At 34.5% G+C, this 18,357-nt stretch overlaps 2 protein-coding genes across 2 annotated transcripts; one reads left to right on the top strand and one right to left on the bottom strand.

Annotated features, from left to right (window-relative positions):
• Positions 1 to 1,814: 1,814 nt before the first annotated feature.
• LOC110909235 lies at positions 1,815 to 6,029 on the top strand. The gene is made up of 3 exons (XM_022154274.2): positions 1,815 to 2,110; positions 2,993 to 3,133; positions 5,697 to 6,029. The coding sequence occupies exons 1-3, from the start codon at positions 1,958 to 1,960 to the stop codon at positions 5,859 to 5,861; spliced, it is 459 nt and encodes a 152-aa protein (XP_022009966.1). The 5' UTR covers positions 1,815 to 1,957; the 3' UTR covers positions 5,862 to 6,029.
• Positions 6,030 to 6,222: 193 nt separating this feature from the next.
• LOC110909229 (protein NRT1/ PTR FAMILY 1.2) lies at positions 6,223 to 18,116 on the bottom strand. The gene is made up of 4 exons (XM_022154269.2): positions 17,886 to 18,116; positions 9,764 to 9,981; positions 8,823 to 9,373; positions 6,223 to 7,190 (listed from the first exon to the last, which is right to left on the bottom strand). Exons 1-4 carry the CDS (start codon positions 17,977 to 17,979, stop codon positions 6,314 to 6,316), a joined length of 1,740 nt encoding a protein of 579 aa, XP_022009961.1. The 5' UTR covers positions 17,980 to 18,116; the 3' UTR covers positions 6,223 to 6,313.
• Between the last annotated feature and the right edge of the window lie 241 nt (positions 18,117 to 18,357).

The raw sequence follows: 18,357 nt of genomic DNA, 5'->3' as shown, positions 1-18,357 counted from the left end.
TACTTCATTGGTAGCTAATTTTTTTGTCTGGAATGTCATAATAGTGTTTTTTTTTTTTTTTTTTGTTGGTTTTTTTCTTTTTCTTTTTTTTTTGTATTAAACTTTATGGTTTTCAATTTTTTTTAACAAAATTTTAGGGGTTTCAATGAGTTAAGTTTTTTTTTTTTTAGTTTTTGTTTTACGCTTTTCCCGAACTTTATTGTCGTTTGGTGGCCAAATGGCCCCTCAACTTTTTTTTTTACTCCCTCGACTTTCTAACACGTAAATTCGACTTCATCTACGTTTTACGTCACTTGAAGTTAGAAATTCGTGTTTTATTTTACATTTTTTCTCAGTTTTGGTCGTCGTTCGGTTGTTACTTAGCATGGTTTTACGTCCCGCCCCGCAACGCTGGCAGCACGATTTACACCCCACACCACAACACGGGTTGCTTAAGACTAGTTACAATTAACATGCAACTCAACTTGATCCTTTTTTATACAAGTGGGGGTATTTTGTACTTCGTCAAGAAAGTTGAGGGGTGTTTCGGACAAGATCTGCCCCTGGTTATAACAACCCAACCAATGTTTTAAAAACCTGGTAAATACCGACTGGTTATACCGGATTAACCTTTCCAGATGTAAATCCGGTACAAAACACCCCGGTAAATAAGTGAAACAGCATAAGGTTTGTACCGGCGGTAAAATCCGGTATACCGGTTTGAAACGTAATACCGGTACCGGCCCAGGGTTATTTTAGTTTGGGTTGTTACTTATTTTTATTATATGTTACTTATGTTACGTAATTTTTATATATTATGATTATTCGTAACTAAAAGTTCTTATTTAATTTTGTATGAAACGAAAATAGTTATCCTCTAGTTGATGAGGATGGCGATAATAGTGAATTTTATCTTTTATGCGATCGTGAACTTGATGTATTCAACACTCAAATGGCTTAAACATATCGTACACTTTCATTTAAAAGAGTCTGTTGGAAAATTGAATGATTTTCGATTATCTTTTGGATAATTTTTTTTATTATGGATTTATTTTTGGATCATTTTTTAATATGTAATCATGCATTTTTAGATTAACTTTTAAGTTAATGTTGTAATTTATGAAATTATAGAGTTAGATAGTCAACCCGATTAAACCACTGGGGGTTGAGCCATTTTTTAACCTAATCCGGTTTGATTTAAAAACCGGTTTTTAAAACATTGAACCCAACCGAACCCAACCCAATAAACTTTCCAAACCTATCTACACAAACATTTGCCTACAAATAAACATTTAATAATTCAATTAGCGTTTTGTACAAGTATTGTCAAGGGACCAAAAAATAGTTTCGTTTACTTTCAAGACAATTATGAACCAAACTATAAACCGAAAGGACTAAAGCTACCATTCTGTCCATTTCCACAATTTCTTAGAAATATCATGAAATTAATTTTTTTTCGAACGGAAAATTCGGATCACTGACAGACCGCTGGAGTATCATCGTGCCATTTGCGTAACCACCCGATCATATCCATCTCCACTAGGCAATAATGCCTATACACCAATTCAGGAGGTAACCCAATAAATCCGGGAAAAACCTCCCTTGTGGTCCCTAAGCTTTATCCCACCCCTAAGATGCCACTAGACTATAATGCCATGACATTATGCCTAGTGGGATGAATATGATCGGGTGGTTATGCTAATGACACGAAAAAAAATCATGAAATTAATGACTTTTTAAGTCTTTATTTATGGTCAATTAATGACTTTTTTAAGTCTTTATATTTATGGTCAATTGATCATGATGCTTGTGAAGTCTTTATGATCCTCCCTACGTACGCAACTTCCAGCAACACAACAACAAGACTCATGACTCCACAGCCATTAAACACGGATCAATCAAACAATCCATTCCATACACAACTCAAAACTAGTCTCTATACAACACAGCTGAGCTTAAACTCAGTAGCGAAACCGATATGATGAAAGGCGATTACACAAAACTAACAAAAAAATGGTTCCAACACAGTTCCAACTTTGAACTTGACGGGCTAGCGCTACAAGGATTAAAAATCATTCATTTTGAAGTCGGTCTGGTCAGAGCCGCTTTCGTTATTCCCGATCATCTATTGGTAAGTCAGTCAGGCGGTGGCAGACCCAGAATTTTTTTTCTATATTATTGTTATTTCCAATACCTCTAAGTCAAAATTTTCGGGTCGGGCCGGGTAAGGTGGAGTTCAATAACTTTCCTTAGAGCATTCACATCCAAGGAATCTAAATATGTGTGAGGTGTTTTTAAAATATAAATAGTATAAAAAGTGGTTGTGAGTGGAGGAGAGAGAAAATGTTACTGTTCATCTGTATATTTGGGGGGACACTGTTCACCCCCTATAATTTTTTAATATATTTTGAAAGTGATTGTGAGTGGAGGAGAGATAAAAGATAATGATAAAGGTATAAAAATTATTATTTAATTGAAAAGGAGAGAGAAAATGTAGTGTTTTTTAGTGTAATTTAGGGTGAAAATATGATGGATTGAATGTGAATGCTCTTAGTTGTTCAATGATTTGATCATGTGTGTTTGATCATGTCGAAGTAGGTTTGGGAGATCCGGTTTTGTAATTCCGGATCATCTATTGGTAAGTTAGTGGGAGAGCCAGAAATTTTTTCTGTGGTGTTGTTTTTTTTTTTTTTTTTGGTACATGGGTTTATATTAATCCGAAGTCAAAATTTTCGGGTCGGGTCAGGTAAGGTGGAGTTCGATAACTTTCCTGAGTTGTTCAATGATTTGATCATGTCGAAGTAGGTTTGGTGAGGTCCGGTTTTGTAATTCCGGATCATCTATTGGTAAGTTAGTGGCAAAGCCAGAATTTTTTTTCTGTGGTGTTATTTATTTTTATTTTTTTTTTGGTACGCGGGTTTATACTAATTTGGAGTCAAAATTTTCGGGTTGGGTCGGGTGGAGTTCGATAACTTCCCTATCAATCATTAAACAACTTGTTTGATCTGGTTAGGATCGGGATGGGAACTGGAACGTTGGAGCGATGGCGGTTTTGATCGACGGTATGGCAGCGGGTGCGGTGTTCTCGATGACCGGAGCTAATTTGGCGACCGTTGATTATACAATGTCGTTTTATTCAACAGCTAAGGTGAAGGTACATATCGCTTCTCTCTATCTCCTTTTAAAATCCGATTTTTATACCGTACCGGATTTGGCTAGAAACAGTTCAACCGGATGTATCAGACGATTCAACCGAGTGTACCAGACGGTTTAACTAGTAGAAAACCGGACAATTCAACCGGTTTTTAAAACATTGCTTATCTTTGCTGGTGGTTCATATTTTAGGTGAGGTCATATGATAATAATGTAAAGTTAGGGAAAACGATAAAAAACTACGAAAATTGTATTACACGCATTGACTAAAACAACAAGAAATGAACTGGATCGTTTAACCTTATTTTTTTTTTTTTGTATATTAATAACTTAAGAAGATTAAGATTGCAAATTTGCAACTAAAAATACAAATATATATATAAATTAACTAAGTTTGAGCTATAAAACTTGATAATCATTTTTTATTATTATTTAAATGTTGTCATTTTTTTTTTTGTATATTAATAACTTAAGAAGATTAAGATTGCAAATTTGCAACTAAAAATACAAATATATATAAATTAACTAAGTTTGAGCTATAAAACTTGATAATCATTTTTTTATTATTATTTTAAATGTTGTCATTAACTAAGTTTGAGCTATAAATCTTTTTGTCCTTTTAGATAGATGGGCAGCTAAGTTATGGAAAAATAAAAAAAGTTGACTTTTTGGGTGTATTTAACAATACCCAAATATCCAGTTGGTTTAAATTAATGTTATCATAACCAGATCGAATATCGAACCAACAACCTTTCTAGTCAACTGGTTAGACCGGTCAAATCGGATAATTTCAATTTTTGTTTAAATGTCAAATCGGATAACTTCAATATTTGTTTAAATATAGTCTAGTTTGATGATGATCTTGCACAAAGTTGGCTTACTTTTCCGTCGATGTGCTTTGATCATTTTTGTCATTTCAATCCAAATTGTTACATGATAAAAATTGGATGGTGTTAGGCAAGTGTTGAAAGCATAATGTCGAAATGACAAGGTTTAAGAAATTGTACTGAAATGACTATATTGATCAAATCGTAGGGACTGAAACAACATTTAACTCTAAAAACTTGAAAGTCATTTTTTTTAATCTTTTAAATTTTGATTTAAAATACCCAATCAGTTTAAGTTTAGATTATGACGTAATACAGTTTTAGAAGAACAACTAGATTTACACGTATCAACCGTGAACCTGTTAGAACACTACCCTTCTAGCTAAACCTATTTGACCGGAAATTGTTTATACTAAACCCAAAGTCCTGAATTTCGGTATATATTATTATGTCACACAATGGGTGTCTATATGATCGCCCCCCCCCCCCCCCCAATTATTTTGCCTAAATATTTATGGGTTAATGGATTTAAACACCCCCAACTATGGCCATTTGGCCGATGGCACTCTCAACTTTGACTTTGGCTCCCACCACTCCCAACTTAACACATTGTTTGTCATGGCACCCCGTCGTTAAATAAACACTAACTAACTGGGTTAGGAAAATTAGCCTACGTGTCATATTAATCTGACGTGGCATGTATGACGTGTAATGTAAACCTGATTAAGATCTGTGACATGAAGCAAAGAGAAAGTGGCTCAGATCTCTAACATGAAGATCAGACAAGAGGGACGATCACCGCCATGGCTGCAACACCGGTTGCACCGTAAGAGCAAATAAAAAGCCCTTGTTGGAGCTCTCACATACCATCCGGGTTGCCCCGCCAAGATACGGGTCGATGTTGACCCCATGACTGATTACAATGCTCAGATATGAATCCATACACAAATCATTATCATCATCGCCTTCTCATTTTCATCTTTCAACAGCGATTTCACACTGCAAGTGGAGGTGAAACGGCGGATTTCACCGGCGACGGCACCACTGTTCCCATCCTCAACATCACACCACCCCCCTGAAATAGCTCTAGAATAGTGAACAGCGAGTGTTTAACTGTTAATCTAAACAAATTACCTCATGATGGTCGGAAACAACACGCCATTCTTTCCGAGAGGACTGAGATTGAGACGACGGCACCGACATCGGAGCAACACTAGCGGCCGCGTCCATCGGAGATCGGAAAAACGGCCAGCGGTGGTTCCGATTAGGTGGCGGAAACCCTAGGTAGAAGTGGTGGTGTTAAGTGTGTGAGAGAGAGGGGTGAATATAAACTGATTTTTATATATATAATATATAAGTTTTCATCAGCATGCCACCTCGTTAAAAAAACGTCACATCATCTAAAATTAGCCACGTAGGACAACAAAACTAACCAAGTTAGTGTTTATTTAACGACGGGGTGCCATGACAAACAATGTGTTAAGTTGGGAGTGGTGGGAGCCAAAGTCAAAGGTGAGAGTGTCATCGGCCAAATGGCCATAGTTGGGGGTTTTTAAATCCATTAACCCAATATTTATACAATATATAAATCGGGTCCCATGACTTTCCGTCTCCTCCGAACTTTTGGTCAAGTTCAGCCACTGAATGGGTGACCATATCATCTATACAACTAGGATGTTACATAAGCTATTTTACACACTTACTAATGGCAAATTTTTTTTTTCAAAATATGAATAGGAGGAGGTTGAGATAGAGGCAAAAGTGGTTGGAGAAAAGGGTAATTTAGCATCAGTGGAAATAAATATACAAAAGAAAAGCAATGGAGAGAAGGTTGTTATTGGAAAACAATGGATGCATGTCACTCCTCTTAAAAAGCCACATTCTATGAAAAGCAAGCTCTAACTTAATTACTTTCTTGTTAAAAAAGTTTAAAAAATTTGTGTTTGCATAATAAAAGTATGTATGATATGTTACACCTTTATATGTACAATCAAATCTTAACACAAAATGTTATGAAATAACAATATACGCGAAGCGAGCATTCTTTAGGACTTTTCGCTAAGGCGTTTTTGCGCATCATGCCTAGAAGTGCACAAATCAGGTTATGGGCCCAAACCGATTCAAGTTTGGGTCAATTTTGGTCAATACTGGTTTCGAAGAGGAAAGGTTTAGTTCGGTTTGGGGTCGATTTGAAAGCCCGATTTTGATTTATTCCGTTCGGTTTTCTTTACCTCATCAAAGAATTTACAGATTTACCCAAAATTTAATCATACTTGTAGACAATCAAAGCCTTGTAGCAATATAAACTTTAATAACATAGAATTGTCAACAAACAAATGTTCAAATTTTGAATCCTAGCTTCTTGAGGCTTCATCTTCACCCGAATTATTAACGTCCACACCCGTTAAAACCGCTTTATCTACACACGGGCCGTAAGCCCGACTACATACAACATGATACAAGAAGTTTATAAAACTCATTAAAGCAAGAAGCCAATAATACTTATCATAATGACCCTTATTAATATTAGTAGAAATCCAACCCTCTCCCCCCTCCCCTTTTGTTAAATCATCCACAGTGCTTAGTAAAACACTCGCCAACAAACTCGCGATAGCCGACCCGAGCAAGTAAATAGCCGATGCAATACTCGACATACTTTTAGGGAACTCGGAATAATAAAACTCGGTTTGACCAATTATGTTCAAACCATCCGCCAACCCGTTTATGACATTTTGTGGAATGAGCCACATAGCCGACATTTTTATAACCGCTTGAGGATCGTTCAAAAAACCTTGTCTAATCGCTTTATTTTTCCTTACATGTTCAACGACTCCTGAAATCACCAACGCGACTATTGAAAAACATAGGCCCGCCCCAATTCTTAACTTTGCGCTTATGTATACGGATCTCCCTTTCATTTTCGATAACAATGGGAGGATAACGAGATCATATAGTATAACCCAAACCATGACCGTTATAATTAGGAAAAAGCTAAACGAGGCAGCGGGGATTTCAAACTTTGTTGTGATGTGTCGGTCCATCGTTAGAGCTTGTAGGACGGGAAATGTGCTTTGGTTCATCGCCACGGAGAACATTATACTAGAAGACCATAATGGGAGTACTTTAATAAGTATTTTGAGCTCTTCGACTTGATCTACCGTGCAAATGCTCCATGGATCTTTAGCAGTCGTATCTTCGGGTTGCGATGGGATGCAAGCTCTATTCAAAAACCTGAAGGATTCCATAGAAGTAGTTAATCAGCAGCTTGCTGATTGATATAGAGGTTGTTAGAGGTAGCAAAATTGGTGGGTTGAGACGTTACGGGTCAAACTGTCATGTTTTGTTTATATTAGGTTGGGTTGACGCGACCCTCTGGTTGTACAGATAGTATACACTTTTTAGGATAATTAGTGTGTCAAATATGATTAAAAAATATATTATTTCAAGAATAATCTTAAGACGAGTGAGAGTCAAAAGAGTACTTTTGTTCGGGTCGGGTTGATTCAAACAAAATTTAAAAAATATATATTATTTTAATAACCATATATTTTTTTAATAAAATGATTAATAATGTGTTATGCATTAAAACACTTTGGAGAGCTTTTGACTCATTTGACCCTTTTTTTTGAACGACTAACTGCTTTCCACGTGTAAACCCACCCTTTCGGAGCTATGTCCAAAGGCCGACTACTCGACCACCGCTAGAAAGCGTAGCACACCCCTGATGCGCGGGAACCCCGTGGAATGGGTAAACCCTCACCCCCTGTTGGACTCGAACCCGAGTTGAATCCCGAGCCGAGCCTTCACCCGGATGTCATTTGACCCATTTCTTATCTAGCAAACTATTTTTTTTGTTAAAAAAAGAGTTAATTGTCCGGATGGTCCCTGTGGTTAAATGTTTTTTCACATTTAGTCCCCACCTTCTGAAAATAGCAGGTATGCTCCCTATGGTTTGTTATTTTGTTACTCGGATTAGGGGTGTTCAAAAAAATCCGGATCCGAAACCGAATCCGAAAAATCCGAAAATCCGTATCCGAAATATCCGAAATTTCGGATATTCGAAAATTCGGATATCCGAAAATCGGATAATCCGAATTTTCGGATTCGGATACGAATTTCAGAAATTTCGGATAATCCGATTATCCGATATCCGAAAACTAATTATTTTTTTATAAATATATATAGTATATGAGCATTATATTTTGTTTGAAGTATTGTAAAAGTTAGTAAAAAAGTAGTAAATAATTGTATTCGTGTGAATTTATGATTGTTTTTAGTTTTAAATGTTGGAAATTTATAAAATCGAATATAAGTTTAGTTTTAATCTATACACGAAACGGATTTCTTGATTTTTTTTTATAAATTCGGATATCCGTTTGGATATCCGAATCCGTATCCGAAATTTCGGATATCCGAAAATCGGATATCCGAAATTTCGGATACGGATCGGATATCAATATTCACTATCCGAAATTTTCGGATATCCGGTTTTCGGATATCCGAAAACCGTATAATCCGATCTTGAACACCCCTAACTCGGATAGTCCCTGAGTAGATGTCAGTTAGTTTGGAAATAGCAGGTTTGCTCCCTATGGTTTGTCATTTTGTTACTCGGATAGTCCCCTGATATTTACTCAGGGGACTATCTGAGTAACAAAATGACAAACCATAGGGAGCATACCTGCAATTTCCAAAAAGTGGGGACTAAAAGTGAAAAAAACATGAAACCACAGGGACCATTCGGGCAATTAACTCTTAAAAAATGAAATTATTACAACGATAATCTAGATCTTTTTTTTTAGCTGAGCGCTCATAAGTAAATGGGTCGAAACGAAAGTTAAACATAGAGAAGTGTTTCACTACCTCAAGGTCTTTGAAGGTGTGGTAACCTTTGCATCATTTTCATTATACCATAAGCCACCACTTGAATCCGGTAAAGTGAGCTTTCTATGTTTCCAAGCCACAAATATCACTTGACAAAAGCTAGTAAAAACACTTTTTTTGACCTTGATCTTGTAATAAAGCGGATAAGCGGCCACGAAAAATATTGTAGCCAAGAACATGAGAACGAGGGGGACCCCAAACCCGACTCTCCATCCGTGATTATCTTGAATATAAACAATGCCCGTAAATGCAATCATGATCGCCATAACAGCTGTCGCGTAATACCTCCCAAAGAAGCTCCCCAACGCCCTCTCTCTCTTTGGATTTTCCTTGCGGTCTATTTGGTCCGCCCCAAATGCTAAGGAACACGGGTGGACCCCAGCTCCTCCGACGGATATCAAAGCGAAGGCCGAAAAAAGGAGTGTGTATTGAATGGGTGTTGGTGATTTACACGAATGAGGCACCCGTGCATCACACGGGGGAGGTTTTGCACTTCGGATCATCGTTGTTAACCATAGAAGGATCATTCCCTACATGCATTTTAAAGACGTGAATCCAAACATGACCAATAGTAAATAAACAAGCTCAAGTTTCACATATACTGAGCTCGACTAGACTCACGAGTCTAAAGGTGTCAAGTGTACATATAAATTTAATAACTTTTATTTATATATCACATAATTAAAATACTTGTTTTTACTTATGACAAAAATAAACAAATAATATATATTTTATTTTAAGAGCAAAGTTCTAATTATAACTATCTATTTATTAACATAATTATATATGCATATTCATAAAAATAATTATATGATTAATAAAGACTCAGTGAAAGTATGAGACAAGTCGAACTCGAGCTCTTCTTGTTTAGAATGGTTTGTTTGTTTTTTTTAATAAAAAAAGGAGAAAAAGAATGGTACCATGAGACTAAAGATTGAACCAATAAAAATGGTAAGGAATCGGCCGAAAAGCGAATCTGAGAGAAAAGCACCGAAGACGGGTAGGAAATTGGTGACCGCCGACCATTGTAAAAGGACGTTTGTACCCTCGACGAAACCCATGTGGTAATCACCCATCAGGTATCGGATCATGTTTGGATGTATTCCATAACTTGCCACTTTCTCAAATGATTCATTTGCTATAAACATAAGCACGTTTAATACATAATCAATATTAAGCAAAGGAAAAGAAATAAATCATAAAAAGCACTTCTACATGGTAATTCACATATACACCCTAGGAGTAAGAAATATAGTGAGATAAACTGTTATACAATTGCCTTACGCGTCGCGCTTAAAACAAAATGTACAAAACTTAAACAACCATACCCTATAAATCCCACAAAACACAGTTTTTAGTGAAGGCACCAATGTTGTAAAACAAGGTCTCGGAGGCCGAGTACTCTCCGAGTAATCGCTATAAGGTAGGCTGCTGATGCGACTTTCTTCAACTCCGCCATACTACTCGGAATCAATTGAATACGGTCAACTTGGTCAGAATCGGATCTAGTAGGTCAACTTGGACCAAGTTTAACTTCAAAGATAAAATAAAACATAATTTTTGTGTCTATCATATTAAAGAAATGAATATCAAGTTTCGGGGTTGAGATCCTGTACAAACAGTGCTAATTATAAGAACCGTAAGAACAGATCTAAACCATTGTTAATTTAAATCAAGGGTTGATATTGATTATAAATAAAACTCTTATAATTAAAAATTACTACTAACAAATTAGGGGTAATTTTGTAAAATTGCTAGTCATTTGACCATTTTCTATTAAATACAAATTCCACCAAGGTTTTTTAAACTAAAATAACTTTTATATACTTCATTATTTTTTTTAAAAATATATACCATAAAATCAAGTATTTTTTTATCTTTAATATGAGTACCATATTGCTCTACCTTTTTGTATTTATAAAAGTGTTTTTTAAAAAAAGTTAACAAAAGGTGTTTTATATTTGTGCTAATAAGGTGCTGATTATGTGTTAATTACAAAATAATACAAACAAACACCAAAAGTAGATATAATCAGCACATCTGGTGTGCTGATAATGGAGAACAATTGAAGATGTTGTGCTAATGTCGTTTATGTTGATAATGGAGAACGATTCGAGGACGATGTGCTGATAATGAAGAACGATTAATGATGTTGTGCTAATTATATAGTGTTGTGCTGATTATATTTTTTGTAATTATTTTTAATTAGTTATAAATAAATATTGGTCAAAAAGTCTAAATTACCCCTAAACTAATTTTTTATTGATGGACACTTGTCAATTATGTATTGGTTCTTATGGTTCTTACAAACTTAAGTGTTTGTATTTGATCCCATTCCTCAAGTTTCGAAATACTTTACTATTTGAACATGTATTTTTTATTTATATTGATATTCACGTATTTTGTTATAAAGATTATGTAAGATTAAATATATTACGTATTGGTATTTAATCTATAGCCATCATAATCATTTACATTATAGAGATCAAAATATATTAGAACCTATTAAATAATTAGTTGGTAATTGTTGATGGACCATATTACCCTTATTAACTAATTAGGGTTTCCTCCTGGGTGCTTATATAAGGAGACTTATGTGGAGGTTAAGGGGTTACACAGTTACACAATCAGACATCCCATTAGCCATAACATCATAATGCTCGACCTCCTCTCCTACAACCGATACCCTTTTCGGTTTTCTTAGCCACCATCATTAGATTGCACCCTAAGGAGGAACCAGACCAAAACTGACAACTATGTCAAACACTATTGCTGCATCTACATCTGGATTCTCTGCTGGCCTGTACTGATGCAATCAAAGGTATGTTTTTCATGTTTTCCTTCATGTATAAACAGAACTGAACCAACATGTGGTATCAGAGCATATGTTGATTAGTCAGTTCTGTTTTCGTATCCATAATTCTGGGATTGAAACTTGGAAAACGGAATTTTGAAACCTTATGAATCATAACAGCCGGTTTCGAGTCGGCCTTGTCCACTCGAGATCATTGTTTTCGGATAAAAGCTTAATCGTATGTTTATTCGAAATTAACTGGTTTATGTTTTAGCCGAAATCTGTTTAGAAAATTATTAATTTTCAGGTTTCGGGTTCCAGAATTTTATGTTTTACTTTTTTAGGGTTCATCACTTGTTCTTAGAAAATTCGAAAATTCTATTATGTTTTGGAATATGATTCGGATTATTAAGTGTTTTTCCTGTTTTTGATCTGTTTTGTCCTCTAAAGATTTCGAAAAACTGTTATTAGATAAACAGATTATGATTTTGAAATATTTGATAAAATTAAATCTTTATTAAAACAGGAAACACTATCATAAAATCCCTTAGATTTCGAATTTTCGGTTATGATATCACAATTAACAGCTGTTGACGAGGTTGCTACTCGCAACCATGAGGTTGCTACTCGAGACCATGAGGTTGCTACTCGCAACCATGAGGTTGCTACTCGAGACCATGAGGTTGCTACTCGAGACCATGAGGTTGCTACTCGCAACCATAACGTCATTAGTCGAGACCGTAGTTGCGACTCGCAACCATAACGTCATTAGTCGAGACCGTAGTTGCGACTCGCAACCATAACGTCATTAGTCGAGACCGTAGTTGCGACTCGCAACCATAACGTCATTAGTCGAGACCGTAGTTGCGACTCGCAACCATAACATCATTACTCGAAATCGTGGTTGCGACTCGAAATCTCATTATTTTAAGCTGTTTAAATGATTGGTTTTTGTAATTATTTAGTTAATTAATGAGGATCAAATAATGTTTTACAAAACCAAAAAAAAAATGGCTTTACTTGAATGAGTTTTTGATATATCATTTCTGGCCAAAGCTGACTTGATACATCTACTTATCGTTCAAGTATTACGAAAGCTATGTTAAGTGTGCATCATAAGCATGAATGTTTTAATATCTGGCCAAAGCTGATTTAATTCCTTCATAGATGGCATACTTAACAAGTGCATAACTAAAGTGATTGTCTCAATTTCTGGCCAAAGCTGATTTGTTACAACCACTTTGCACACATGCTTAAATGATTACACTTCTGGCCAAAGCTGTTTTGTCTTCGTTTAAGTAGAACTTTAAGTAGTCTATTATTTTGATGTTAGTAATAGACGTATCACAATCTCTTCACATAATGATCCTTATATTAATGATCCTCAATAAATTTTTTGTGATCATTTTGTCTGCCTTATTCTTAGTACCCATAATTTTACTCACTATAATTTTCTTCTAAAAATCTCATTCACTCTAATTCCTAAACCTAAAATGTTTGCTTTATTTAAAGTTTCTATAAGAATTAGCTCTTAAATTAAATACTTGATTATCTCTTAAGACACGATAACCCTATTGCTCTCTTCTGATAAGACACTACAGAAGAAAAGTAGAGCGTGATGATTAGGATAAATCGAACATGATGTCTCTTATGATAATCAAGAACTCTCTAACATAATTGCTATCACTAAAGTTATTCCAGATTAAGTTTTTCCTAAGACTAATCTATAATTGTGGAATAATCACAAGAACTCCTAAGGTGCATGTCTTCATTTAAAATTATAAATTATAAGGTTAAGTGGTATATGTGAATATATTATAATGTACAATACCATGACCCATAAAGTTAAGGGCTTATGCATGGAAATAAGTACATTTTCCAGTACATTACATACTAAGTTTTCATTTGTACAATTTGATGCATTATAAATCAGCTATAACACTCAAAAGTACCAAAGTATAACGAGTGTGTTGATAAGCAACATATGTACATAGAAATAAATGTTTGAAACTGGAAAATAAGATGTTATTCACCTTACAACCACTAAAACCTTAAGAGAGGATTGTTCTAAGGTCCATAGACAAATTACAAGTGCTAATCCCAACGTTAAGGTTCTTCAAGGGAAAATCTCATTGCATAATTATGTCATTAGACTAGGCATAAGCAACGAGACTATCCATTATTCTAAAGAACAGTTGGATAAATTAATTAGATAGTAACTTCCTAATGATATTTAAGTCTGATAATTTTAATATTCCAATTAACACATGATTAGTTGATTCTAGTTCCATACGTTTCCTTACCAGAACTCGACAAATAACTAACATGAGAGTTAGTGACAAAATTAAAATGTTAAGACTATAAGAACCATAATGAACAGTCTTCCAACAACGCTTTTCGATACCTTATATATTCTGAAGATTAATCAGAATATAGTATCATAATTAAGCAATGTTATGAAGGTTGTGAGGTTTGCATAGTCAACATAAAGTCACACTTATCTTAAACTCTCCTCTTATTTGTTCTAAATATCTGGATAGAAACATTACTAAGATGAAACTAGATGATACCTTACCTTTTCACAACTTTTGTCATCATGCAAATGAGAATTTGACAAAAGGAAAATGAGACTTACAAATTTCATCCATTAGAACCAAAATTCATGAGAAATCATGGCATGGTTAATGAGGATGATTATTCATCTAATCTCATTTTAAGTGATTTTAAATCATGACGTTAAAGCCCTAAAATATGACTTGGCTTGAGGAATAAGCATAGGTCCATCATAAGTCATTCATTGACATTCGTGGAACTTATTCCAAATGGAATATTCAGACATAATTCATTTATCATTTAACAGACTATCAACTTGTATCTAAATTTTGTCACATATGGCCCACGGTCTTAGAAGAAATTTATTCATACATATACTTTATAAGATTTCTATTAAATATGTCCCTAAATTTCTTATGACATCTGGACGTTAAAGAAATCAAATAAAGTCTAACGTATATGTGATAGGTTCCCACGTCACGTAGCTCATTGAAACTTCTCTTGTAGCATTCTAGAGATATTAAAGATCAGTGGGAGCATTAAGTGTCTTAATAATAACCTGCAATAGTTGCAAGAGGTGGGGGAGTGAAAATTTTAAATTTACACCTCTTGTACAAGACATCGCTCCATCACGACACTGTTCTATCAAACCTTATCTCCTTAAATCTAATGCTACTCTTACAAAAGTTTCATTGTTGCTTAATTGTGGGCACACTTAGATTTCTTACCTAAACTAACATAATCCTCAACAAGAGAAACTACAACAACTAACGTCATTAACTTGTTTCTCTATTAGAATTTGTTGGTCGTTACATATTGACTCTACGCATGCTGAGTTCCTAAAGATTTCTAAGGTCAGTAGGAGCAGTCAAAGTCCTTATCATGACTTGCAAGGAATACAAGAGGCGGGGGGGAGAGTGTCATTAAATTTCACTCCGAATTTAACTCCGATTACACCTCTTGTATACCATACTGCACCAACCCTTACAACTTAGAATGAAAATGATAGCAACCTAACCAAGAGCTAATCCATAAAATTGAAACTTCTAATAAACCCAATAATCAACTCAGGAGGTCATCTAGGTTTAAAAGCCTACTAACTTTGATGATTACATAACATCCCTAATTGAAGTTGAAATGGATTTTGGAAAAGTTTACTGATCCTATCTCTTCAAATTAAGCCATTAGTGTCAATCAATCCTCTGAATGAAATAAAACTGCTTTCTAGTAAAACTGATTTTTTGTATTCTTATAACGTTTGGGATTTGATTGAATTACCTAAGAGTGTTCATAACTAAATCAAATCCTAATATAAGCGTTAAGACACAAAGGGGTATGATTGGTTGTCAAAGGTTGTACTCAGGAAGAGATAAATTATTAAAGAATCTTTATTACATATCTAACAAAAGATTTCTTTGAGGATCATCATTGTTCTAGTAGCTTATAATAGTTTTAAGCTACATTAGATGAACATTAAAACGATTTTCCCTAACAAATGGCTGACACACTTACATGTTCATTAGATAACAACCTAAAGTTTCAAACTGAAGGTTAAAGAACACTTTATTTGTAAGCCAATAAAATCCATGTATGGGTTAATGCAAACATCATAATGTGATGAAAAGCTAACGTAATTATTTTCATCAAGAATCAAGTGGATTAATGTACCTACCTCAAAATAAGTGGGAGCAACTAAAATAAACTTGTCTATATAGATGACATTCTTTTGACAAGTATATGTTACATAAGTCAAAGCATTGTTAACACAAACTTTGATATAATAGATCTCAGAGATGTCTCTTATGTAATAGATATCATAACGTACCGAGATAGACCCAATGGGACAATAGTTTCGTTCTATAAGTTTAACGTTAAATGGGTCCTTACATATGTAACAAAATACTGCTCTCCTTTAGAGGATAATAGGATAAATGAGATTATTTATTTACGCTTCATTAATTGGAAGCCTTATGTAAATTTAAGTCTATACTTGTTTAGATATTACTCACATTGCAACACACTAGATATGTCTAGATTAATGTGTAGCATCTAATGGAGTATTACAATATCCTTAAAAGAAACGAGAGACTACAATTTAAAGAAGAAGTGAGAATTAAAACCGGTTTATTACTCTAACTTTGAGATATTCAAAGATTATAAAATGCAGTTTCGGGTATATCTTTATGTCAGCAGACAAAACCTATTTCATGGAGGAGTCATAATGCACTGATATTAACAACCTAAGTTATAACGACATAACATGGTCACTAAATGTTGTTGGAAATTTAATCAGTGGACTCATAAGTTTATTAACTCCATATAATGTTTTGAAGAATTAGTGTGATAAAGTCAGCTACCATAACTCCTTGAACAGTAACAGTTCAAGAGGTGCTGCATTAAGTTTCGATACGCAATTAATTATTCGTTTATGAACGAATTGAGGAAACTAAGTTTTGTATCGAATACATTCATGATATGCTTAAGGATCCTATAACTGAAGGGCTATTACCCATAAGTCTTATTAAGAGAGCTCATAGACGGGTATTAATTAATAGTCATGCGCAATTGCATATCGTACTATGAATGACTAAGTATTAGTTAATTTTCCTCAAGTTTGATTTTGTATGTCTGTTAGAATATGTTCAACCGGTATAATGGCATATAGACAAATAAAAGTTACAAATCAAACAAAGGGCTTACGCGTATTTTGATCATGATGATTAGGTTTTAAATTAAGGCTATAGTATGATTAATGGGGGTCCTGAGTCGCATAATGATTCAACGGCTGTATTTTTCTGCTATAGTACTTGTTTAAAGCTAAAATGAGTGTTAACTCCTGATCAGGCTTATCTAACACTCATAGTAAATGATTACTCGGCTAAGTGGGAGAATGTAAGATTAAATATATTACGTATTGGTATTTAATCTATAGCCATCATAATCATTTACATTATAGAGATCAAAATATATTAGAACCTATTAAATAATTAGTTGGTAATTGTTGATGGACCATATTACCCTTATTAACTAATTAGGGTTTCCTCCTGGGTGCTTATATAAGGAGACTTATGTGGAGGTTAAGGGGTTACACAGTTACACAATCAGACATCCCATTAGCCATAACATCATAATGCTCGACCTCCTCTCCTACAACCGATACCCTTTTCGGTTTTCTTAGCCACCATCATTAGATTGCACCCTAAGGAGGAACCAGACCAAAACTGACAACTATGTCAAACACTATTGCTGCATCTACATCTGGATTCTCTGCTGGTCTGTACTGATGCAATCAAATGTATGTTTTTCATGTTTTCCTTCATGTATAAACAGAACTGAACCAACAGATTAATAAACTTATGATATTTGATATATATAATTAATTTCCCCAAAACTAATTTCTTTATAATTTAACATGTTAGAGTACTCTCTGCCTAGGCTGAGTATTCTTAATTCCCTAGTCGACCGACTAGGGAGCACCTAACGACTTTTGCAAGCATGGGAGGCACTTAAACAAAATGTATGTACAAATATTTATTCAGGTTTAAAGTATTTTATTCAATTTAAAATTGATTCTATATTGACCATTGAACTTGATCACAGACTGTTCTAAAAGTTATGAATATATACATAGATTAAGAAGTAACAAAATTTAAAAAAAAAAAAAACAAATGTATAATCCATATATATGCATGTACCTAAGATGAATGGCATGGTTATTATCCCACCCTTTTGCCTTCTTGAAGACTCTTCCTGCTGCATTTCACCTTCTTCTGTTAAATGACCCTCCATTTCATGTATCAAAAACCAACTACTTGAAAGTATCTAAATTCACAATACGAGTAACGCTTTAACGGTCGGTCATATGTAAAACCGCACCATCAATCAAGCTTCAAAACTGTTGATTGTTGAATGTTCGCTATATGAGTGACGCTTTAACGCGCGTGTAGCTCATTAATCGTATGGACAATAGCATAGCATGGTTAATATAGATAAAGTTGTTAGTGATGTTACATTTTCATTTGAATTGTGCACGAAACATAAACTCCATCTTTCGTACGATGTGTTTCGTCGTGTCATACATAGTTGACACGGACGGCAAACGGTATAAATTATGTTTTGTAATGTGACAAAAGTTAAAAAACATTCGTGTTAGCTTAGATTTGCTAA

This window comes from Helianthus annuus, chromosome 2 (assembly GCF_002127325.2).
Source record: "Helianthus annuus cultivar XRQ/B chromosome 2, HanXRQr2.0-SUNRISE, whole genome shotgun sequence".
Lineage (NCBI taxonomy): Eukaryota > Viridiplantae > Streptophyta > Magnoliopsida > Asterales > Asteraceae > Helianthus > Helianthus annuus.
This window is presented reverse-complemented; position numbering and strand designations above follow the sequence as displayed.